Below are 24,351 nucleotides of genomic sequence, written 5' to 3' on the forward strand. Positions count from 1 at the left end.
CATTTCCTGCTCATGGCTCTATCTCTCCAGTCTGCCTCGGTGGTCATGTGGCCTCCTTCCCTCTGCGTTTTCTCCTCTGTGTCGGGTGAGAACATTTGTCATTGGATTTAGGGCCTGCCTGGAAAATCCAGGATGTTCTCATCTCAATCAGTATTATAGAATGAGCCTCTTGCCAAATAAGGTCATATTCCCAAGTTTTGCCGGGTTAGGGCACGGACGTGCCACCATTCAACCCACTACACGCACTTCAGGGATTACGTTATGTATCAAGACTGTGGCCTGATTAAGCACATTTTTTCCCAGCCACCTGAGTGAATCCACGAGCAGTTTGATATTAAGAAATCAGGGCACGTAAGAGAGGAGAAAGAACAAAAGCTTGTGTTTTTTCACTTTAGTTTGTATTTACAAACAGGCAAAAAGCCTTCTCTCCTGGGTCCCCAATTTAGTAACGATGAGTTGAATGTATTCACTATTCATGTACCCATTCACCCGCTGCTGCTCACGCACTGGCCGTGTGGAACTGTAGCCCTCCTGTCACAGAACCTTCTGTCTTGCCCTTGCTCTGACTCCATCTCCCACTGGCTCCACCCCATGTTACCTCCAACCTCCTGCCTTGGCTCTCTGAACATGGCTCCCAAAGGCTGGCTGGGTGACATCCACCTCTGGGCTTCACCCTCTGATTCGATGCTTATTTGCTCCCTGGGTTCCCTCCGCTCTGTGTCATCCTGCCATCGTTGCTCCCTGAACCTTCAGGAACCCAACTTAAGCTGCAGATGTCATCCACAGACCACTCTGCCCTGGAATGTAGTTGAAGGAAAACGGCCTCAATTAAACGAGCCCCAAGGCTTCCGGGTGACTGATTACCCGCGGACAAGGACTCTAACCAAGGGCTAAGCCCTCACTTTTAGTGACTACAGTGCCAGCCACAGCAGTGATTAAGGTTTCCTCCTCAAGTCCTCACAGGCCCCCTCTGAGGTCATCTTAGCTCCACCTGTCATTTCCATGTGGTGTGAAGGAGCTCAGTCTTCTTGGATTTGTGCCACACAAAGGGGAGGATGGTCCCTGGACCTTCTCACTGCTCAGGGGTACTGTGGGGACAGAGGAAGAACACAACCATGAAAAGTGTTTGAGCTTTGGGCCAAAAAATGCTTCCAAAACCAAGATCTAAAACAACAACAACAACAACAACAACAACAAGCTGAGTTAATCATGGCTTTTTGCACTTAAGATGGAAGCATCAGGTTCACTGAAAAACTCATGTTCTAAAGAAAGTCATAGTGTTGGTCAGTGTCCCACATTAGGACTGGGACTTGGAAATTGAATAGACTGAACTCCAAACCCTGCGGTGGCAACGTCACCCGGGCAGGTCACATCTCTGAGCCTTAGTTGGGAAACCACACCTCTGAGAGGCCCGGAGATTACATGTGTTAACCTGGTATTGAGTGGGCACCTGAGTATTACAGCTATTACTGTGATTCCTTCTCTGAGGCCGCCTTTTTTGTTTGTTTGTTTGTTTTATTTTATTTTTTTATGTTTATTTATTTTATTTTATTTTATTTTATTTTAATTTTTTTTTTATTAAAAAAATTTTTTTTTAACGTTTATTTATTTTTGAGACAGAGAGAGACAGAGCATGAACAGGGGAGGGGCAGAGAGAGAGGGAGACACAGAATCTGAAACAGGCTCCAGGCTCTGAGCTGTCAGCACAGAGCCCCATGCGGGGCTCGAACTCGCGGACTGCGAGATCATTACCTGAGCCGAAGTCGGACGCTTAACCGACTGAGCCACCCAGGCGCCCCTATGTTTATTTATTTTTGAGAGAGAGAAATTGAACATGAGCTGGGAGGGGCAGAGAGGTGGGGGGAGAGAGAGAGAGAGAGAGAGAGAGAGAGAGAGAGAGAGACAGAATCTGAAGCAGGCTCCAGGCTCTGAGCTGTCAGCAGAGTCTGACGGGGCTGGAACCCACAAACCACAAGATCATGACCTGAGCTGAAGGTGGACGCTTAGCTCACTGAGCCACCCAGGCGCCGTTTCTTAATTTTTTTTTTAATTGATTAATTTTTTTTTTTTTTTTTTTGAGATAGAGAGATCACAAGCTGGGAAGGGGGGCAGCTGGAGACGAGAGGCTCTTAAGCAGGCTCCACGACACGGGGCTGGATCCCGTGACCCTGGGATCGTGACCTGAGCCGAACTCAAGAGTCAGATGCTCAACCCAACTGAGCCAATCAGGCACCTCCTCTGAGGCCTTCTGAATCCCTCTCCCCTCCCCACCCCACCCAGCCAGAGAAGCCAGTCCCCCCAGGAGCCTCCCCCAGTCTTGTGCTAGCTGCACAGTGCTCTTCTGCTGGGTCTAGGCCATTTGCGTGGAGCTGGGGTGCTTTCCTCCTGGTTCTCGGGGCCTAGCTCAGCATGGGCATATAGCTGGTGCTCAGAGCATGTCTGCACCGTGAAGGAACACTGCGTACCCGCCCCGCCTGCCGCGCCCGGCATCGCTGTTCTCTGTGAAATGATGGGTTAAATGAACAGGAGTGTAGAATCACCCTCTAGGTTAGAACTTTGAAACTTTCCGACATTTGACTTCCGATTTACTATGGAAGCAGGAAAATCACCACTTTAGGCTTACCAACAAATATGTATTTAGTGCCAGTCTCCCTGCTATGCACATGGAAGACCTGACTTAAATCTCCTTACATCCCTGTGAGGTAGAACACAGGCCCCCTTCCTAGTCACACTGCTAGAAGTGGTGGCAGGGATGTGACCCTAGGCGCCTGGCTCTAGGGCAGGGCCTCTAACTTGCGATGTCCCCAGTGCCGGGACTGCACGGAGACTGGGCCACGCGGCCTCTCCAGCAGCTTAAGGGAAGTCCAGTCCCTCTGGCCTGAATCCCGAGGACCTAAGTTGGAGGTTAAGGGGGATTCTTGAGGGATAAGCCTCAGTAAGAGAGAGGGTGCCACGCTGAGCTCTCCAAGGTCGTGGCACCGGAAGTGAGGACCGAGTTATGTATGTGAGCCTTAGGCACGTCTACCTTTGTGTGTCCCTTCCAACATTAAAAAAAGAAGAAAAAAAAAAAAAGGTTGGGGTTGTATTTTATGAGTGTATTGGTATAAGGCGAATATAACCTAGGCTGGATTATAGTCACCTCGTTCTTCTGATTTGAAAACCAGCCCTGTGCCTACTAGTGCCTAACGGATAAGGCTTTCTGGTTACCCAGAGCCTCTGGGGGGGGGGGGGGAGTGGGGGTGAAGCAGGAGCGAGTGTTCGGGCCCCCTAACCGGCCTCTTGTCTCCGCAGGTCCCGCAGCGGATGGCGGCGGCCCAGGGCGTCCCGGAAGACGGCGGCGGCGGCGGCGCCCAGGGCGTGTGGGGCGCCTGGGGGCCCTGGTCCGCCTGCTCGCGCAGCTGCAGCGGCGGCGTGATGGAGCAGACGCGGCCCTGCCTGCCCGGCTCGTCCCGCGCGCGCGGGGCCCTGCGGCCCGGGGCGCCCCCGCGCGCCTTCGCGGGCCACGTGGTGTCGGCCGTGCGCACGTCGGTGCCGCTGCACCGCAGCCGCGACCGCGGGGAGCCGCGCGCCCCCGTCGGCCCCGACGCCAGCCGCCAGGGCCCGGGGCCGAGGGGCAGCCGGCACCCGCAGGCGCGGGGCCGCGACCCCACGGCGGAAAGAAGGTACGCGCGCGCCCGCCCCTGCCCCCGGTCCCGCCCCTCCCGCAGCCCCCACCCCTGCCCCTACCCCGACGTGCCGCGCGCTGCCCCGCGCCACCCATAGCATCGCGCGGTCAACGCGTCGCTTCTGCCGGCTGGGGAGGAATTCTTGGCTCCGCGTATTTCCTTTCATCTTTTGATTTATTTTGCAGCCTTCTAGAGCGTTGAGGCCACTCCCGCCCCACTCTGTGCTTCAGAATCGTCTTCAAAGGGAAGCTAATTCTGAGCAGGCCCTTAGGCATCAACCTTAGGGAGGCCCTGTGGAGGGGTGAGGCAAGGCGGGCAAGGGAGGGTGGGGAGACCTCCGGTCCGGTGCAGGGGGGGAAAGGGAGATCCCTGGCCGCAGGCTGTGTGGATGTGAGCAGAGGACACAAGACGAGGGGACTTCCAACCCGGGAGTCGATGAGGAAATTTCAAGCCCTTGGACAAAGTGAATGTCGGGTGTCATACGTGCTCCCAGACTGCTGACTTCAGGGTTGTGTGCACTTTTTCTGGAAAGTTTCTGCACAGAATTTTGAGTGAGCACCCTGCTTTGAGGATATCTCCGATGGAGGACCGAGACTTTTTTTTTAGAGTCTTAATAAAATATGAATTCTAGAAGTTGCATGGCAGCATCGAAATAGTTATAGCTCCAAAACGCCTCTCGTGGTTCTTCATGCCCAGCATGAATATGCCAAATTAGGCGGTGCCCTTGGGCAAGGTAGGAATACAGCAGCTGAGAAGAGCTTTTCAGTGAATTAATCCACTGATACTTACACATTACTCCGTGGTCATTCGAAAATATTTGTTCAGTGCTTCTAGGTCCATGATAGATTCTTGGGAGTTTTTAAATACACAACAACAAACAAGCAAACATTTACAGGAGGAACAGGAAGTCATCAAGCCAAATTAGTGTCCATCTGGGGAAAGGCATGAGCTATCAGGGGGCACTGCCCAGCCCCTCTTGTCACTGGGGGTTCAGACATCAGCACTGATGACCACCCTTGCCCACTGCGGCTAGATGCTTCTTGAGCGTTCTTCTCAGCCACATGTAGTAGCCTGTCACTGTCACTGCCGTGCAACCTGGAGGTGTGGAGGAGACGCAGCCCATCCGCCCTCCCCAGCTGCATGCTCTTGACATGGTCGGTAGGAGTTCAGAGAGGACCATTTCACAGGGAAGGTGCTTTAGCCAAATTCTGAAGGATAAACCACATTTGGCTAGATGGAAGGAAGAAGGGACGATCTGTGAGTTCTGAGGGCTGGCGCGGCCTGTCAGTGGGAGAGGAAAGAGAGGTCAGCTGGGAGGATGCTTCCTCCCTTTTATCGACCACAACCCCGTCATAAGCGTAGCTCTCTACTCCCTTAACCTGAAATGCTGGTGACCAACGCCCTTTAGAATTCAGAACTTCTCAGATTTTCGAAAGGTAATTCAGGGCATATTTCGCAGATTAATGGCGTTCCTTCTGCGGTAGGGGGAGGCATCCCATGATCAACTGCGTTATTATTTCTGCACGAAACATTTGAAAGTTCATGTTAAGGAGGATAAAAAAGATCGTAATAGTCCTACGTCCATTAAGGTCAGGTGTGCCGCCCGGTGAACTTTGACACCAACCCAGTTCTAAAACATAAAGAGAAAAGGAAAGACCAAAACTCCTGGTTTGAGAAGTGGAGACGTATAATAGCTAGAGTTCATTGAATGCCTGTTCTGTACCAGGTACTGTTCTTGCCACTTTACACGGACAACTCTGTGAAATAGTGCTAATCCCATCCTCATGTCCGAGGTGAGGAAAAGGAGGCCCAGAGAAGCAGAGTAACTTGTCCAAAGCAACGCAGCCAGTCTATAAAGACTTGGGATTCAAACCCAGGCAGTGGGGGCTCTAAGGACCTGATTAAAGAGCCTTTATACATGAAGAATCTGAGGCTCTAAGAGGTTAAAGGACTACCCAGGGCCCCAGAGCCGTGGAAAAGCTAAGATGTTGAAGGTGCTGCTGGGTCCCGGATTCCTGGAGTACTCAGGGACTCCTCTTACAGCCTCTGTGGTTGGGAGCCCAGAAGAGCTGCCCAGGGAACAGGCTCCAGTTGGCCGCAGGCCCGCACTGCAGGCATTCTGGCCCGTGCGTTTTGGCAGCAGGAAATTTTTTTCTCCCGGCTTATTGACAAGGGGCCAGTTACTGTTTACTATGAAGTTCCTACGAGTTTTTATCATGCTTTTGTAATTTGACAGTTTCAGATGAAACAATCCAAATATTAGCCTGGGAGGCCTGCGCCACCGACAAACCTCACGCTCTTCCCGGCTGACGGAAATCACATTTGCTTATGTTCATCAGTCATTAGGAGCTTGCATGGTACAAGTGACCCCAGAAGAAATGTCCGCGTGTTCTCTGGATGGCTGTCTTGCCAGACTCTCTGTTTCAGGTTTGAGGTTTGAGGCAAAGGCTCTTAGGGCTTAGATGTTTCAGAAACTGTTAGGTTGTTATGCTAGGCAACTGAAAACTTAATTGGAGCCAGATAACACACAAAACAGAACTATTCAACCTTCCAACAAATATTTAAGTATTTACCATGTTGTGAGGCCCTGGGACAGACACAAAGGTGATTAAAAGCCAGGTTGGGGCTGAAGGCTCATACTGACAGGCTAGAGCAGCTGTTTGCAAACTTACTTTTTTTTTTTTTTTTCTTTCAGCATAAGAATCCTGTCTGCAAAATCAGTGTTAGGCTGAGGCTCAGTTTGTCACACAGGGCATCCTAATGGGCCAGTGACTTTCAACCTTGGCTGACCATGAGAATCTTGCAACCACCTTTCCGAAATCTCAACACCCTGATCACATCCCAAACCAACATCTGAATCTCTAGGGGTTGTGGGCACACATCAATATAATTGCTGTCCGGCCGAGGGTGGGAACCATTGGTTTGGAAGTACCTCTGTGGGACCTTAGAGTTCTATGGAAAAGAACTTGGGAATTGAATATCGTCTAGCAGAATTTTGCAGGCGGGTGAGCACATACCAGAACCAAATGCAGTGGGTGGGGAAGCTTGTTCAAAGGGGAGCTGCCCAGTCCTCATGATCTCCCCTCCCTAATGGCAGTTCTGTTTTGTAGGTTTGGGGTATGACCCTAAGTAGCTTCATATTAGGAGATTCTGATGTACCCCAGACTTTGAGAACCACTAATCTAGAAGATTAGAAAAGACATGGATGTAAATGTCTTCCATACAAGGTACTGTGATAAAATAATAATAGTGAAGATGCTAGCTATCATTCTGGGCCATGGCTTATGTGCAGGCACCATATCGAATGCATTATGACATTTATAGTTTATACAACCCTATGAGGCAGATGCATATATATTCACATTTTACAGATGAGGAAACTGAGGCTCAGAGGAATGGAGTGATTTGCTCAAAATCACCTGCTTCAGAAGCAACAGAACCAGAATTCTAAGTGGGTCTGTTGGAGTCTGGCACTCAAGTTCTTTTCACAGAAATAGGTATTTGTGAAATAGGTGGGTTTTTTCTCCATTCATATATGTTTTTATATCTTATTATTTTGTTAATGTTTCAAGGTTTCGTTTCAATTCTAGTTTGTTAGCATGTAGTGTAATATTGGTTTCGAGAGTAGAATGTAGTGATTCATCAATTACATGTAACACCCAGTTTATTCTCTATGGTTAAGAGTCTCTTATGGTTTGCCTCCCTCTTTTTTTTCTTTCTCCTATGTTCATCTGTTTTGTTTCTCTCTCTCTCTCTCTTTTTTTTTTTTTTTTTTTTTTTTGAGAGAGAACGAGAGTGTGTGAATGATGACATGAGCTGGGGAGGGGCGGAGGGAGAGAGAGAGAAAACCTCTGCACCCTGTGCAGAGCCTGTCTTGGGGCTTGATATCACAACCATGAGATCATGACCTGAGCTGAAATCAAGAGTCAAATGCTTAACTGACTGAGCCACCCAGGCGCCTCATCTCTTTTGTTTGTTAAATTCCACATATGAATGAAATCATATGATATATGTCTTTCTCTGACTGACTTATTTTACTTAGCATAATATACTTTATTTCCATCCACATCATTGCAAATAGTCAGATTTCATGCTTTTTGATGGCTGAGTAGTATTCCACTGTGTATATATGCCACATGTTCTTTATCCATTCATCAGTCGGTGGACATTTGGACTCTTTCCGTAGTTTGGCTATTGTTGATACTGCTGCTATAAACATTGGGGTGCATGTGCCCCTTTGAATCAGTATTTTTGTATCATTTGGGTAAACACCTAGCGGTGTGATTCCTGGGTCGTAGGACAGTTCTATTTTTAACTTTTTGGGGAACCTCTATACTGTTGTCTAGAGTGGCTGCACCAGTTTAAATTGTCACCCACAGTGTAAGAGGGTTCCCTTTCTCCACTTCCTTAACCAACATCTATTGTTTTCTGTGTTCATTTTAGCCCTCTGACAGGTGTGAGTTGATATCTCATTGTAGGTTTGATTTATATTTCCCTGATGATGAGTGATGTTGAGCATCTTTTTATGTGCCTGTTGGCCAGCTGGATGTCTTCTTTGGAAAAGTGTCTATGCATGTCTTCTGCTCATTTCTTAACTGGATTATTTATTTTTTGGGTGTCGAGTTTAATGAGTTCTTTATAGATGCTGGATACTAACCCTTTATCAGACGTGTCATTTGCAGGTGTCTTTTCCCATTCCATAGGCTGACTTTTAGTTTTGTTGATTGTTTCCTTTGCTGTGCAAAAGCTTTTAATCTTGATGAGGTCCCAATAGTTCATTTTTTGCTTTTGTTTCCATTGCCTCCAGAGATGTGCCTAGTAAGAAGTTGCAACAGCTGAGGTCAAAGGGGTTGCTGTCTATGTTTTCCTCTAGGATTTTGATGGTTTCAGGTCTCACATTGAGGCCTTTCCTCCATTTTGAGTTTATTTTTGTGTGTGGTGTAAGAGAGTGATCCATTCCCATTCTTCTGCGTGTTGCTTATTCAGTTTTCCCAACACCGTTTGTTGAAGAGACTGTCTTTTTTCCACTGGATATTCTTTCCTGCTTTGTCAAAGCATATGGTTTGACCATATGGTTATAGTTCAATTTCTGGGTTTTCTATTCTGTTTTATTGATTTTTGTGTCTGCTTTTGTGCCAGTACCATGCTGTCTTGATGACTACAGCTTTGTAATATAACTTGAAGTGTGGAATTGTGATGCCTCCAGCTTTGCTTTTCTTTTTCGAGATTGCTTTGGCTATTCAGGGTCTTTTGTGGTTCCATACAAATTTTAGGACTGTTTGTTCTAGCTCTTTTAAAAATGCTGGTGGTATTCTGATAGGGATTGCATAGAATGTGTAGATTGTTTTGGGTAATGTAGGCATTTTAACAATATTTGTTCTTCCTACCCAGGAGCGTGGAATCTTTTTCCATTTTTTTTGTGTCTTCTTCAATTTCTGTCATAAGCTTTCTATAGTTTTCAGTGTATGGATTTTTCACCTCTTTGGGTAGGTTTATTCCTAGATATCTTACAGTTTTTGGTGCCTTTGTAAATGAGACCAATTACTTGATTTCTCTTTCTGCTGCTTCGTTATTGGTGTATAGAAATGTAACAGATTTTGTATCCTGTGACTTTGCTGAATTCATGTATCAGCTCTAGCAATTTTTTGCTGGAGTCTTTTGGGTTTTCTACATTGAGTATCATGTCATCTGCAAATACTGAAAGTTTGACTTCTTCCTCACCAATTCGGATGCCTTTTCTTTCTTTTTGTTGTTTTATTGCTGAGGCTAGGGCTTCCAGTACTATGTTAAATAACAGTGGTAAGAGTGGACGACATCCCTGTCTTGTATCTCACCACGGAGGAAAAGCTCTCCGTTTTTCCCCATTGAGGATGCTATTAGCTGTGGATTTTTCATATATGGCCTTTATTATGTTGGGATATGTTCTCTCTGACCCTACTTTGTTGAGGAGGGCTTTTGTCATGAATAGATGCTGTGCTTTGTTAAATGCTTTTTCTGCATCTATTGAGAGGATCATATGGTTCTTATCCTTTCTTTTATTAATGCGGCATACCATATTGATTGATCTGCGATTATGGAACCACCCTTGCAGCCCAGGAATAAATGTTACTTGACCTTGGTGAATAATTCTTTCAATGCACTGTTGGATTCAATTTGCTTGTATCTTGGTGAGAATTTTTGGATCCACGTTCCTCAGGGATATTGGCCTGTAATTCTCCTTTTTAGTGGAATATTTGTCTGGTTTTGGAATCGAGGTAGTGCTGGCCTTACAGAATGAATCTGGAGGTTTTCCTTCTGCGAAATGGGTATTTTGAAATCGAAGCTGCTCGCTCTCACGGCAGGTGTGGTCAGAGAAGCTGCCTACAGGTTGGATAGTTTGAGTCATGTCTTGAAAAGTGGATGGGATATGGGAGTCACGGCTTAAAATGAAGTGTGTCTCAACTTTGCAGGGTTCAACTCTCCTCTTGCAATCAGGGGGATCTTCTCTGCAGCTAGTCCTAGGCACCAAGGGGAGTTCAAAACATTAGAAACCACAGCCCTGTCCTTGGGTGCCCGACACCATGTGGTGGTGGATGGGGGGCAAACCCACAAGACACTACACGTGCTGGAAAGCCGTAGAGATAGGACTAGAGTTCAGAAGATGGGACGCCCTTCCGGGATGGAGCAGTCAGGGCGGCCCACACAGAACAGGTAGGGTTTGAGCCCAAGCTTGAAAAACAAATAAAAGGTACTTAGCTGAAATATATTTGGGAACCTCTTGAGGCTACTTGCTTGCATATCGCACCTTTGTCTCATTACAGCATACACATACATACTGCAAATCACGCTCTAAAAAGCCTTGGAAACCACGGCAGTATTTATTGGAGGTTTCCTGAGGATCTGAGCTTAGGAAAGTTACTTAACTTTTCTGAAGCCCCAGGGCTTCATCTTTCAAACGAGAGGCTAATAATCCAGAGCACAGGGGATTGTGGAGTGGTTAAATGAAATAATAGGGTCATATTTCCTGGCCTATAGTAGGTGCTCAAGAAAATGTAGTGCTACCTCCCTTTAGGGCTTTAAAGGCTGAGTGTTCATGTGTGAGAGTTCCAGGAGGAAGTTTGGTTCTGCAGGAAGGCTCTGATGGTGAACCGGGGCCACACAGGAAAACAGGGAGCCAGGCACTGAGGTCTAGTCCAGGAGGGCGGGCCTCTGGGCAGTGCAGCCTGGGTGCAGCCGGGATCCCGGGACCTGGGCACACCTCCTTCTGCCCTGTCTTGGTGCGACCTGTGGAAAAGGGTGGCCTTCTCCTGGGATTCAGTCTGAGCACCGGCACCTTGTGGAGGAGGGGAATTGAGGCTGCAGGTCTTGGCCAACAGGTTCCATGATGGTACTCACCAAGTTTCCCCTCTCTCCATGCCCAAGTCTGTGTCCTGGTGATAGCTAAAGGGGGAGGGGTGGGGAGAGGAGGGTGCTAAGTGAGCCCGGCCATCAGTGACACAGTGCCGCCGCTCGCCTGCGAAATTGAAGGCGCTCCTCAGTAGAAGTCGCCCCCCCCTTGATTTCTGGAAATGGGCACCCACAGGCTGGAGGGAACTGGAAGGAGCCCTGCTACTGTAGGATTTTCCCTTTTATAACACATAAACCAACTGGCTTTCTTCTCATTCCCGACATGTCTGGTGATGATGAAACCCAGAGAGAGTCCTGCTGCCAGAGTTCAAGTGCATAACCTAGTAGAAACCTGTGGTGAATGTCTATTGGCCCGTTTAACTCAGCTTCCACAAAGACAGGATATGAGAATAGACCCCACTCCTCTTTGACGTCAAGTAACTTTCACTGCTCTGGTGGCCAAAGAGCCTGCTAACAAGGAGGCCTTCCTTCCCGGTGGTCTTCCACATGTTCGCCTACATTAGCCAGTTTTCCTGATCATTGCGCGTGTGGACCAGCTGGAATCTGGGGAATGGGATGTTTGATGGCTTTAATTGAGAGATTTTTCAAGATAGGGAGCGCTCCTCCCCTCCCCCACTATGTGTTGCCAAGTTGAGAACTTCCAGCTCCTGGAGACAGTTGTGAGAGCCTGGGACGTTGGAAGTCACAACCTTGAAACTCATGGCCGCTGTTTCCATTGGGCGTGTGTCATAGCCCTCAGGTGTCAGAAAGGTTGGGGAGGGTGGGCTTCCCAGAAGTTCTTCGGGGAAGTGGAGCTAGTTTCCCGTCAGCAGGTAGCCTGGCTGGACTGAGAGGCCTTTGCCCGGACTGCGCAGGCCCACATCTCAGGAGCAGCTTGTGGCCAGTACTCAGTTGCTGCTTTTTGTTTTTGTCGCGTTGTTTCAGATGTTGGTCTTCAGTCTCAGTAGATGTCTGACTGCAGTCTCCTCACCAGTCCTTCAGGTGGGGGTGGGGGGTGGGGTGGGAGCTAGCACATCTGGAGAGGCTGCAGACTGCCTGATAGTGAAGACGTCAGCTCTGGAGTTGTCAGGTCTGGTCTCTCTGCCCAACCCTGCCCCTTCCTAGATGTGCGTCCTGCCACATTGCTTAGCTTTGCCCCCAGGGGGATGATCCCACCCCTGCTCCACTGGGCTGCCGCGAATTGGACGATTCATACAAAGTGCTTAGCATAGTGTGGGGTCACCTGCCAGCAGGCAGGTGACGTGGCAGAGTCACTTCCACATGCCAGGCACGCTGGCAGACATTTTCCATCACACCTTCGTCACAGGCTCGTGTGGTAGAGCGGTATCGTTCCCGGTTAGCGATGACAGACTCGAGGGTCAGAGAGAACATGCGTAGATCAAGGTCACACAGAAAGAAAGCGAGAGAGTCAGGGTTTAAACCCATCTGTGCTGCGTCCTGCTCCTCTCACACTCGGACTGCTAGAAAGCCTGCTTCAAAATTACAGGGAACACTCATTGTTTAAGCTAAAGTTTACAAACGAATGTCTCTCTCAGATGAGGGACATTTGTCTCCAATATTCGCTTCAAAGATTTTAGCATAGTATGGGCGCCTGGGTGGCTCAGTCGGTTGAGCGTCCGACATCGGCTCAGGTCGTGATCTCACGGTTCGTGAGTTCGAGCCCCGCGTCGGGCTCTGTGCTGACAGCTCGGAGCCTGGAGCCTGCTTCGGATTCTGTGTCTCCCGCTCTCTCTGCCCCTGCCCTGCTCATGCTCTGTCTCTGTCTGTTTCAAAAATAAATAAACATTAAAAAAACAGTCTGCAAAGTTTTTAGCATAGTAAATATATATACACACACACACACATACACATGTATATACATACACACGCACACACACACACACACACATATGTATACATGTATGCACACACACACTGTAAGTGTCTCCACCGTGAGCTCCAAAGTCTATGTGGGAAGCCCAGGGGAAACACCAACTGGGGACAGTCAGCAGCTGGCAAAACCTTAACATAAAGTTATCTGCTTTTGTTTGTTTATTTATTTATTTATTATTCATTTATTTATTTAACGTTTTGTTTATTTTTGAGAGCACGAGCGGGAGCAGGAGAGGGACAGAGAGAGAGAGGGGGACAGAAGATCTGAAGCCGGCCTTGTGCTGATAGCAGCGAGCCTGACACAGGGCTCGAACTCATGAATTGTGAGATCATGACCTGAGCCGAAGTCAGACGCTGAGCCACCCGGGGGGCCCCAAGGTATTTGCTTTTAAAGGCTGCCTCTGGAAATCGCCGGGCTTCATTAGTAGAGATGACCTAGCAATTACCTTTTCGTGTTTTGCTTTCATTTTAATTGCATCAACGTTCTTTGTGTGTCGGCTGTGAAGCAGGCAGTGTGCTAGACACAAAAAGGACCGACAGGTGAAGGAGGCGTGGTCTTTGAGGACTCCGTGTTTACTGAGGAAGTAGCCCCCGGCTGACCACCATGATGGAGCTGCACCTGTCGGGGAGCAGAGGATATGGGAGCACAGGGGGGCAGCTCATTCTTGGGGAATCAAGGGAACTTCGTGGGAAAGGTACTTCCTTAAAGGAGGGGTTTGCATTTCTCGGGTGGGAAAGAGCTAGAGAGTACTTTATGGATGGGCTGTGGCAGGGGTTTGGTGACACAAGAGGAATGAGAAAGTCTCCTTGTTCTCCAGGGGCTCATGCTGGTGGGGGAGGGGAGAAAGACAAGCAAACAGCCATTTACAAGCCCAGGGCTCTCTTAAGGGGGATGCCCAGGGCACGGAGAGAAAGGAAAGGGAAAGAGAGAGAAGGCCAGGGGAGGGGGGGGGGGGAGCCAGGGAAGGCTTCACAGAGGAAGTGATGACTGAGCTGAACTAGGAAGAAGGATTTTAGCAGAGCTCAAGAGAGAGAAGGGCGTTCCTCCAAAAAGCAAACTGTAGGGGCGGAGACCTGGAGGCTTGCGTGAGCTTGTCAGGTTCTGGAAGTCGTCAACAGTCTGATGGGGCTGGAGCACAGGCTGTGGATGAGGGAATGTCCACAGGCTCCTTTCCAGGGAGGGACTATCAATCAAGTAGTCCTAAAGGGATTGCACTAGAATTTCTTTGAGAAAGACAGTTCCTGTTCATACAGATGACCAACCCTTTTCCATTTAAAAGCGTGACGATACTTCCCATGTATAGTCACTCTGAATCTCTCCTTAATGCCTTTGTCATTTTCAAATGGCTATGCCACCCCCTATCTCATGTACATAAATCCCTAGAGGCCAGGGTTACTGGTCGGGAGCTAAGGCTTGCTTCTCTAGTTTTGCGATAGTTGCATTCGCTTCCTATTGATGCGGTAACACTTAACCGTAAAATCAGTGGTTTAAAACAGCACAGATTTATTCTCCAACAGAATAAATCTTCGGAAGCCAAAAGTCTAAAATCAAGGTATTAACAGGGCTGGGTTCCTTCTGAGGGCTTCAAGGGAGGATTTGTCTCCTTCCCCTTCTGGCTTCTAGAGTCTTCCTGCCTTCCTCGGCTGGTGGGCCTTTCTGGCCATCAGTGCACCCCTCACCAGCTTCTGTAACTGGCATCCTCCTCTCCTGCTTGGAAAGACCCTTGTGATTACACCGCACACACTCAGGTAATCCAGGATTATCTCCTCATTGTGACATCCTTAATCACATCTACAAAGTATCTTCGCCACATGAGGTGACATTCACAGGTTCTGGCAGCTAGGACGTGGGCATCTTGGGGGGTGGGGGGAGCATTATCCAGCCTACCGTAATGTACTTGCCTTTTGGGCATCTCAAAAATACTCTAGCGATAGGACAGTTTCCATGCTAGCAGGACTGCTGGCCACTGCACCACATTGTGTCTGGTAATTTCCATGGGAGATTTAGCTATCCTGTTTCCCAGAAGAAAAGGAAGAGGAAACACGAGGCTTTCCCCAACCCTCCCTTAAGTGTTCTTCTTTGGACATTCAGTGTTAATCAAGGACAGTGACAGCAATAAAGTTGAAGGTAATAGTTGCCCGAGGCAGCTGGTGTTGAATAAAGAGCTCTGTTTTCCAAATCCAGAGTCCAGGGTCCAGTTCCCAATTCTTATGAATGCTTTCATCTTCGGGCCAGTCACCTCCTCAGCCTTACTTTGCGTGTCTGTGCCGTAAAGGGGCCCTATTCCATCCGTTAAGGTCTCTCGTTCAATATTGGCACATTACGGAGGTTCATCTAGGGTGATGGAAAGGGAAGAAGGCGGCTGGAAGACACAGTCCTCAACCATGTTCCCAAACACGCTCAGGAATGTGATGGTTTTTCTTCTCTTTAGATACACCAACATCGTTACCCCCATAGCAGGAGTTTTTCGTAAAAGTGCCATCCACATGTCTGACCTCCTCTTGGTGGTCTCCCCCTGGGGGTCGGCCCTTTTCTATTGAAAGCATTCACATTTCTTACCTCAGAGGGAGAAAGCCCCAGGCTGGGAGTCATTATATCCCACTTCCTGTCTGCTCCATCATCTGCTAACTGGATGACCTTCCGGAATCACTTAATCTAATCTATTAAATGTGGATAATTGTATGTCCCTTGTCGACCACCTAGGCCCACTGAGAGGGCCAAAGAGGTAACAGCTGTACAAGTACTTTGAAAAACGTAAGCTGTGTTCTAAAACAACATGGCTTGTTTTATTGTCATTGTCATTTTATTGTCGGGCATCTATTACCTAAAGTTTTATTATCGTCACTGTCCTTGATTAATACCGAATGTCCAAAGAAGAACACTTAAGGGAGGGGTGGGGAAAGCGTGGTTTTTCCTCTTGTGTTTTTCTGGGAAACAGTATAATCTTTGGGTTTTAGAGCCTTCTGTCTCTTTCTGTAATTTCTTGTATGTGTGTGCACATGTATGCATGTGTGTTTGTATGTATGTGTCTGCGTGTGTGTGTGTGTGTGTGTGTGTGTGTGTGTGTGTGTTTGCTTGGAAGGTCCATTCATTTAAAAACAGGACAGACAGGATCAGGCCTAGATCACAGGCTTTACCTACCCTTTCCTGCCTTCCTGGGGAACTATCCCTGACTGTGGGTAGGAATCATTTGTTTTTTCAGCTCCTCCTTTTGTACTCACTTTCTTGGAGGTGATTTGCATTTCATCATTAATAACTCTGGAGCAATATGTTATTTCTGTCCTGAGGGCCCCTGGAGCCGAGTGGACCCCTTCGTGATGCTGGATGGGCAAACTTGCTATTAATTAAACTTCGGGAAGCCACATGCCATTCTCCTGACCCTCCATCGATACCTAGGGAGTCTTGTTACATACAGGGAGGCAGAAACCACAAGGCAGGGAGAAGGGAAATCTTTGGCCTTGTCTGCGTTTCTCCTTGGAAAACCTCCCCCGTGGTCTTGGGCAGTTAGCAGAGCAAAGCAGGTACATCTGTTTGAAATGCACACTCTGCATTTTTGGCATTTTTTTTTTTTTTCCTCCTGCAGGGAAATTTTGTTTCTTTACCTTCCGAAGCAGGATTTCCACTTAGTTCTTGAATTGTTTGACAAGAGGTTACCCGTTGATGCTAACCAGATAAATGGTGTTTTAATACGCTTTGGTTTCTAAATCAGAAACCTTGGCCCTTTTCAGTGAGAGAGCTTTGTAGCAGAGCTGGGCCCACTGGTATGTATGTTTCTGCCTGTAGGTTAGGAAAGATTGGAGCCAGATTTTAAGCTTGAGTTACTCTGATCTCAGACAAGGCTCCAAAGAGCCCTTGTTCATTTCTTGTGGCATTTCATTAAGTGTCAGAAGTATTTCATTAGTTATCAGAACAGAGATCACATTTGCCCTAAGAATGCTGCATTGAACTTCCTCCAAGTCATTCATAACTCCAGGTTCCAGAAGAAAGATATGATGGGCTACGGAAAAAATCTGACTACAATATGTGTGTCCCAGAAAGGGGATCTCAACTTTGCATCTGGGACCCCTAGGGCTTCTCCTTGGATGCATGCCTGGTGGCAACTTGAGATGCCTTCGTGTGAGGACCGGATGGGGGACACATTCTGGATGCACGGGTTACTGTCGTCTCCTTCTCGGATCCTCCTTGCACATTGCTGATTCAGCTGTTGTGACGATGACCGTCTTACGGCACCTACTATGTGCCACGTCATTTACATGTGTGATTCGAGCCTCAGCCAGCCCCATTTTACACTTAAGGGTTCCAGGCTGAGGTAGAGAAGTCTCTGGCATCGTGCTCCTGAGAGGGGCAGAGTGGGATCTGAATGCAGGCTTGCCTGACCTCCGTGTCCCCAGTCTTTTCACTGCCACTCCAAGCCCATAATGTGTACCCGGGTGATTCACGTGTACGTGAGAGGGTCTAGGGCACAAGTACTGTCTGTGGCCTCTCTGTTGGTCCTCGTGGCGAAGCGCTAACAGCTCCTTATGGGCTTTTGGTTCCCCTCTGTTAGTAGTAACAAGAACAGTCACAAGCGATGTTTACTGAAGGTTCCCAGTGTGTCATAGGCTGAATAATGGCCCTCCCAAAGACACCACGTCCTAATTCCTGGAGCCTGCAAATGCCAACTTCTTTGGAAAAAGGGACTTTGCGGGTGTGATTAAGTTAACGATCTTGCGATGAGGAGCTCAGGCTGGATTGTACAGGAGGGCCCTAAATGCGACCCAGAGTGTCCTTCTCAGACATTGGCAGGGGGAGATTTGATGCCAGGAGAAGGTGATGTGAAGACAGAGAGAGGTTTGAGGATTCTGTTCTGGAAGATTGGAGTGTTGGGGCCACGAGCCAAGGAATGCCCAGCCGCCAGAAGCTGGAAGAGGTGAGGAAACAGGTTCCTTCTCCCCTAAAGCCTCCTGAGGGAGCACACAGCCCTGCTGACTTCCCACTGATGCTGATTTCGGACTTGTGGCCTTCAGAAGTAGGAGAGACTGAATTTCCGTTGTGTTAAGCCACCAGGGTTGTGGTGGTTTGTTATGGGAGCCCTGGGAAAACATGGTATATAAGGAAGGGCCCTGATGCATAGAGTGTCCGTATGTTCCATTTTTTAAAAAGTTTTATTTATTTTTGAGAGAAAGAGAGACAGAGCACGAGTGGGAGAGAGGCAGACAGAGAGGGAGACACAGAATCTGAAACAGGCTCCGGGCTCCGAGCTGTCAGTACAGAACCTGACATGGGGCTCGAACTCGTGAACTGCAAGATCATGACCTGAGCCCAAGTCGGAAGCTTAACTGACTGAGCCACCCAAGTGCCCCGACATAGTCCCTTTTTTATATGAGTAGAACTCTGTGCCTAGAGAGACGAAGGACGAGCCGTGGGTCCCAGAGCTAGTAGGCTGCAGAACAGTAGGGACTCCGAGGAGAGTCTGGCTCCTAGCCTGTTCTTCACCATTTTGTTACTCTCCCTTCCTGCCCTCACTCCTTTCTCACTCCAATGCCCCCTAGGTCAGGCCTGGGTCAAGATTAGGACCTTCCTTTTCCTCTTCATGGTTTGACTTTGGGACTTCGGGTGCACGATATTGTCTGTATTCCCTTGTCAATCTTTTCCATACAGAAACATTTAGTTCCCTGTGGGCCACATGCACCCAGCAGCAGTGAGCTAAGATTTCCCTTTCCCTCAGTGATTGGAACGCAGGTCACTGGGGACTGGTGCTGAAAATGATTCCTTTCTGGATTTGGAGGGAAACAGTAATTTCTTCCCCCTGTTTTCCAGTAAATTCTCATTCCAAGCAATCCATCCCTGTAATCCTTTGTGAATGGCGTTCGGTATTTATAAGCTGTGCTATATTGCAGCTGTTTGAGCTCCGTAAGAGCTTACCATTCATTCATTCAGTAACATTTGTTAATATTACAATAATATCCGTTCACGCAGACTTACAGCTCGGACACGTTGTTTCATGTCTTGTAGACTCAGTTTCCTTGTGTGTACAATAACAGTAATGACCCACCGTGCCGTCTGCAGTGGTGGGTAAGTGGGATAACATACGCGAACCATTCGGCAGGTGTTCCGTAAATCATCGAGATCTGAATACTGAATTTATTTAAATGCATGATGCTGAATATTTTGGGGGTTGGAGTGAGACTCCAGAGAAAATCCCTCTTTCTTCCAGTTAACTGAGAGTGACAGGCCTACAGCCAAACACTTGCCCTCATGCAAAGAAGAAAGTTATGCATCTTCACATGTGGTTATTGCGCTTGAAATGGTTCATATTTCTTTATCGTAAGAAAGGAAAAAAATGAAGTGGTATAAGGTATGTGGGTACATAGAAGGTGGTTGTTAACAGCACCGGAAAGGCATCTAGAATAGGAGAGAAATGCCGTTGCTTCCTTCATGGGCCTTTCACGTTAAAGAGGGTCAAGAGATGCAAGTAGCATTATGATCACGATTGCTGTTATATTAATGAATTCAGCAGGACATAGAGCAAATCATTCTTCAGCCTGCTTCAACCTGCCAGGGGTCAGCCCCTGGGGTAGGGGGCAGTGTTTGAGAGTCCCCAGGGGAGAGGGGTTAGGAGCTCACATTTGCTTAGCACCTGCCCGGGGCCAGGCACCGTGCCCCGCAGGTAATCTCATTTGGTTTCCCCTAAGCCCCTGTAGTCCTGGAGGACTGCTCCGGTTCGGATTACATCCCACACCAGCAACTGGTTGGACTCCCAAGAGGACTCCTCTCAGTTACGCTGGAGCAATGAATGCACTTACTGTTCTTTCACGCAAAGCCGGCTCCGTACCACTCAGCCCACACCCGGCTCTCTGCCTTTGCAGTGGCCCTCACATGGCAAGGTCGGAGGCTCTGTGTCTGTCACCTTCGGGGAGTGCGGCCACCGTGGTAACCACCGTTTTCGGGGTGCCACTGAGGGCCGAGCCCTTTGCTAGTCACTTCACCTTTCTTATTTCATTTAATCCACATGGCAGTCACGTGAGGTAGGCCCTCTCGTCCCCATTTTAGCGCTGGGGATGTGAGGTGGAAGGACTTGCCCATGATTACACAGGGGGGCTGATCTGGCTTGTTGACGGGATACCTGGGCTTTCTACCATCCCATCTTACCACTTGTGTCGTAGTCGGTTTCTTACCCTCCTCAATCTTCACGGATGCCCTGCCTTACTGGGCAGGGCCGTCATCTTGGCTCCAAGCTCTCTAGTGCTAACTTAGCCTTAGCTGGAAACGCCTTTCTGTTGGACCTCCGCTAGTGCATTTTTTGCTTTTATGTGAGTCCAAAAAGATTTCCCATCCTCTAGCCATATTCTTCTCTCCACTGGGAGAACACACTGGATATCAAGCCCCAGGTGTCCTTGTGCGGTGAATACTCTGCTCACCTGTAAGGGGTGTCCTGGGGCCACTGGACACGGTTGCTTTCCATTGGTCTGATACCGGTCTGCTTGAACACCCACTCAGTTGTCTTTATTCCACCCTCTCTGAGCCCACACTGACTACACAGCACCCACGGATTGGTCCTGGAAACCCAAGATCACTCAGATGCACAGCAGCACCAGTGAGCATAATGATGACTTATTCTTAGGGACACTTGGCTGATTTTCAAACACGATACTCGAAACAAGACGGAGCAGCCTGGGGATGGTATCTGAAGCAGAATCTAAGTCCTCTCCCGGGTTTGCTCCAGAAGGACTGGGTCTGTTCTGAAGGCTTCTCCTCGGCTTTATTTTTAGGGGTGTGTGGGGGGCAGCCCTATGGACCTTACCTCCTAGGAGGCCAGCAGATGGGTCACTGGGGATGGGGTCTTCTTGAGACTTGGCTTCCTGGTACAAAAAAGACGTTTCAAACTCAAAGCTGCTCTAAAACCACCTCTCTGCTTCCTTTACTGGGTTGCTTGCTCCTGGGGTCCTCGTAGTGTTCCTGAATCCATTTGGGAAAAGACCTCTTTCCTTTCTCTTGTTAGTGCAAGTGTACCTTCTCCTTCTTCTTCCCTCTGCCATCCCTCCCCCATTTATAAGCCTTCCAGATCCTTCTTCCCGGAAGACTCAGAGCAAACCTGTCCGAAGATTCTCATGCTGGTCTTTAAATGCAGGCCTTAAGGGCTTTCCGAAGAGCAGCAACAGATCCGGCCATACTGGCTAATGTACGTGACGGTGTGTGCCACACAGTAGGCAACCAAGAAAGCTTTTGTTTTCATCATCTTAATTTTTATTTCGTTAAGTGGTCAGAGTTTCGCCTCTTACCTCCTGCAGATCCCAGATAATGCGTTGCCTGGAACAGCTCTGGCAGGAGTTTCAGTCTTCTGAACTTCCAAGAAGACATTTGCACTCAACCTAAACCACTTGCTCCCAGCCTCTTTGAACTTAGCACATGCTATCCTTTCTCCCTTTGGCAGGCTGCATTGCTCACAATGGAGCAGGGTGAGTTTCTGGACCCCGGGGCTCTCTTTCCAGTTTTAGGCAGCAGACTCCTTTCTGTCCAGCTTGCCTTGGATCACGTGGCTCCTTGGTGAACACACGGGTCTGCTCTCCAGCTGCTGTTCCCTTACATTTTCCCTCCCCTGGAATTTGGGCTCGCGGGGCTTTCTAGGTGGTGGCCAGTGGTAATTGACTTTCAATTTCACCAGCCTCCTTTGCTCCCCACCAGATGTGTGGGGCTGTCTTGCTTTCTTGCTTAGAGGAACTCAGAACCTTTTCATCTCTACTAATTGACCCACAGAGCTAGGCTTTATTGGCCCATTGGTTAGATCGTGGAGCAGTTAAGCTGTGGTCTCTCACGTGTGTTATCTCGACAGATGTTCCCAGAGTGCCTGGGGTCGGGGCTGCTGCTGATCTCGGGGATTATGCACACAGGGTCAGAAGGTGACACGCCTTGCCCTGGAGACCCAGAAGACTCGTGAGGGAGCCAGGCCCCTTACCTAAGGATGTTACTAAGGTTCAGTGTTCCTGCTACCCCTGATGGGTGTGCGGGCTGCCCCCCCCAAGAGGACTAACTGTGTGGGGTAGCTCAGGGGAAGCACACGAGGCACTGATATTCATGTTGAGCTTGGAAAGCTATACCGGTGCAGAAGTAGGAAGCGTAGAATTCCAGGTGGGGCCTTGGAGGCGCAAGAGCTCTCGGTGTGTTTGGGAGGCACTAAGTGATCTGTTGTGCCTGGAAAATGGAGGGTTGGGGGCAGGAGGCGGACGTGAAGATTGGAGTTGAATCTGGTAAGACTGAGACCAGATGATGAAGAACGTGACATAGGACCTACTGATTTTCCTTAAAACCTTCCAGATTTGAACTTTATTTTCTAGGCAGAGCTGAGCCACGAGGGTTGTTATTTATTTTTTTTTAAAGTTTACTACTTTATTTTGAGGGTGGGGGGAAAGAATGCGAGCGGGGGGAGGGGCAGAGAGAGACTCCCAAGCAGGCCCCGAGCTGTCGGCACAGATCCCAGTGCGGGGCTCAATGAGGGGCTCAATCCTGAAATCAAGAGTTGGACGTCCAACTGACTGAGCCCCCAGGCACTCTGAGGGTTTTTTTTTTTTTGTTTTTTTGTTTTTTTTTGTTTTTTTGAAATAGAGGGTAATGGCCAGGGCTGTGTTAAGAAACATAAATCCAGTGGAGAGAGAAGTCAAAGTGCATGAGCTTGCTGATCCTGACTTGGGTACCTGATGGGTGGAAGTGGTGTTAGGCAGCCTGGAAATATGCACGGGGGCGTTTGTCATCATCGAAAGTACCACACTGGGCATCACTGTCATTGCTACTCCTTACATAGACTGTGTTGCCCAAGCACGTCCAGACTCTAAAGAAGCTCCCTACATGGACATCAGGCTGGCGATGGCCTTCGAGGATCTCAGATCTTCCTGGGAGTGTATGACCTGTCAGTTATTGACAGTGACATTTCAGAAGAACATTTGGTCCCCTGATGATTTCTGCCCCCTCAGTCTTTGAGGCTTAAGGCCTATTTATAAGTGTGTATTTTATATCCCGTCAAAATGTCTACATGTTTAAGTTCCTCACTTCCTTTCTCTTTGTAATGTTGTGTATTTAGCAGACATAGCCTCAGGGAGGGTTGTGAGGGGAGGTTTCTGTATTTGCTCCTAACAATCCTCCCACATCCATACACAGCCACATTTTTAAAAATGCAGTGGAAAAACAGTTTAGTGTCTTTCTTTTTTATATTGCTTTCATATATTGAAAGCCTGTGCAGAAGGCAGAAAAAAACATTTTTTTACCTTTTTATTTTAATGCCAATGTGGGTAGCACATAATATTAGTCTCAGGCGTACAACAGAGTGATTCAACACTTTCGCACATCACCCACTGCTCATCACAACAAGCACACGCCTTAATCCCCATCACCCATTTCACCCATTCCCCCACCCACTCACCTCTGGTAACCATCAGTGCTATACAAAGTAAGAGTGTTTCTTGATTTGTACCTGTCTCTCTCTCCTTTTTCCCCTTTTCTTGTTTGTTTCTTAAATTCCATATATGAATGAAATCATATAGTATTTGTCTTTCACTGACTTATTTTGCTTAGCAGCGTACTCTGGGTTAATCCATGTCGTTGCAAATGGTAAGATTTCGTTCTTTTTATGGCTGAGTCATATTCTATTGTGTGTATATATCACGTCTTCTTTACCCATTCATCAGTTGATGGACACTTGGGCTGCTTCTGTATCTTGACTATTGTCAATAATGCTACAATAAACAAAGGGGTGCATGCATCCCTTTGAATTAGTGTTTATTTATTCTGTGGGTAAATACCCAGCAGTGTGATTGCTGGATTGTAGGGTAGTTCTACTATGAACTTTCGGAGGAACCCCCATACAGTTTTCTGCAAGTGGCTGCACCACTTTTCAGTCCCACGAACAGTACACATGGGTTCCTTTTTCTCCACACCCTTGCCAACACCTGTTATTTTCCTGTGTGGTTGGTTTTAGCCATTCTGACAGGTGTGAGGTGGTATCTCATTGTAGCTTTGATTTGCATTTTCCTGATGGTGAAGGATGATGAACATCTTTTCATGTGTCTGTTGGCCATCTGGATGTCTTCTTTGGAGAAATGTCTGTTCATGCCTTCTGCCCATTTTGTGATTGGATTATTTGTTGTTTCGGGGTGTTGAGTTTTATAAGCTCTCTCTATATTTTGGATACTACAGAAAAAACATTGTTTATGGTAGTACAAAGGATAAGAAATCACAAATGAGTCTGCCTCAACTCCTCCCCTTTGGATCTGCCTCTCGATGGAAATCATTCCCCAGGTTTCGTTTGTACCCCTCAGGAATGTATCCTGCATATACGCATTTTCATATACTTGATACATTTTTTTCTCTCTTCTTTTTCTTCTTATCACACAGACAGGAGCATGGATACCCTCGGTTTAGTGTCTTCTGTGTCTTGTTCTTTTTCACCTAACTGTG

The 24,351-nt window shown here is 48.0% G+C and overlaps 1 protein-coding gene across 3 annotated transcripts in view; it reads left to right on the forward strand.

Annotated features, from left to right (window-relative positions):
- The window catches only part of THSD4 (thrombospondin type 1 domain containing 4), a 570,947-nt gene that overhangs the window by 80,708 nt on the left and 465,888 nt on the right, over positions 1-24,351 (forward strand). For all 3 annotated transcript variants that reach the window (XR_015252788.1, XM_086711100.1, XM_086711101.1), the window contains one exon: positions 3,292-3,662. Coding sequence is in view for 2 of the 3 variants with exons in the window: in XM_086711100.1 (XP_086567226.1) it covers positions 3,292-3,662 (371 nt within the window). In the remaining variant the exon portion in view is untranslated. The remainder of the gene's footprint in view (positions 1-3,291; positions 3,663-24,351) is intronic.

The sequence above is a fragment of the Puma concolor genome, chromosome B3 (assembly GCF_028749965.1).
Source record: "Puma concolor isolate L17-30 chromosome B3, mPumCon1.1.hap2, whole genome shotgun sequence".
Taxonomy (NCBI): domain Eukaryota; kingdom Metazoa; phylum Chordata; class Mammalia; order Carnivora; family Felidae; genus Puma; species Puma concolor.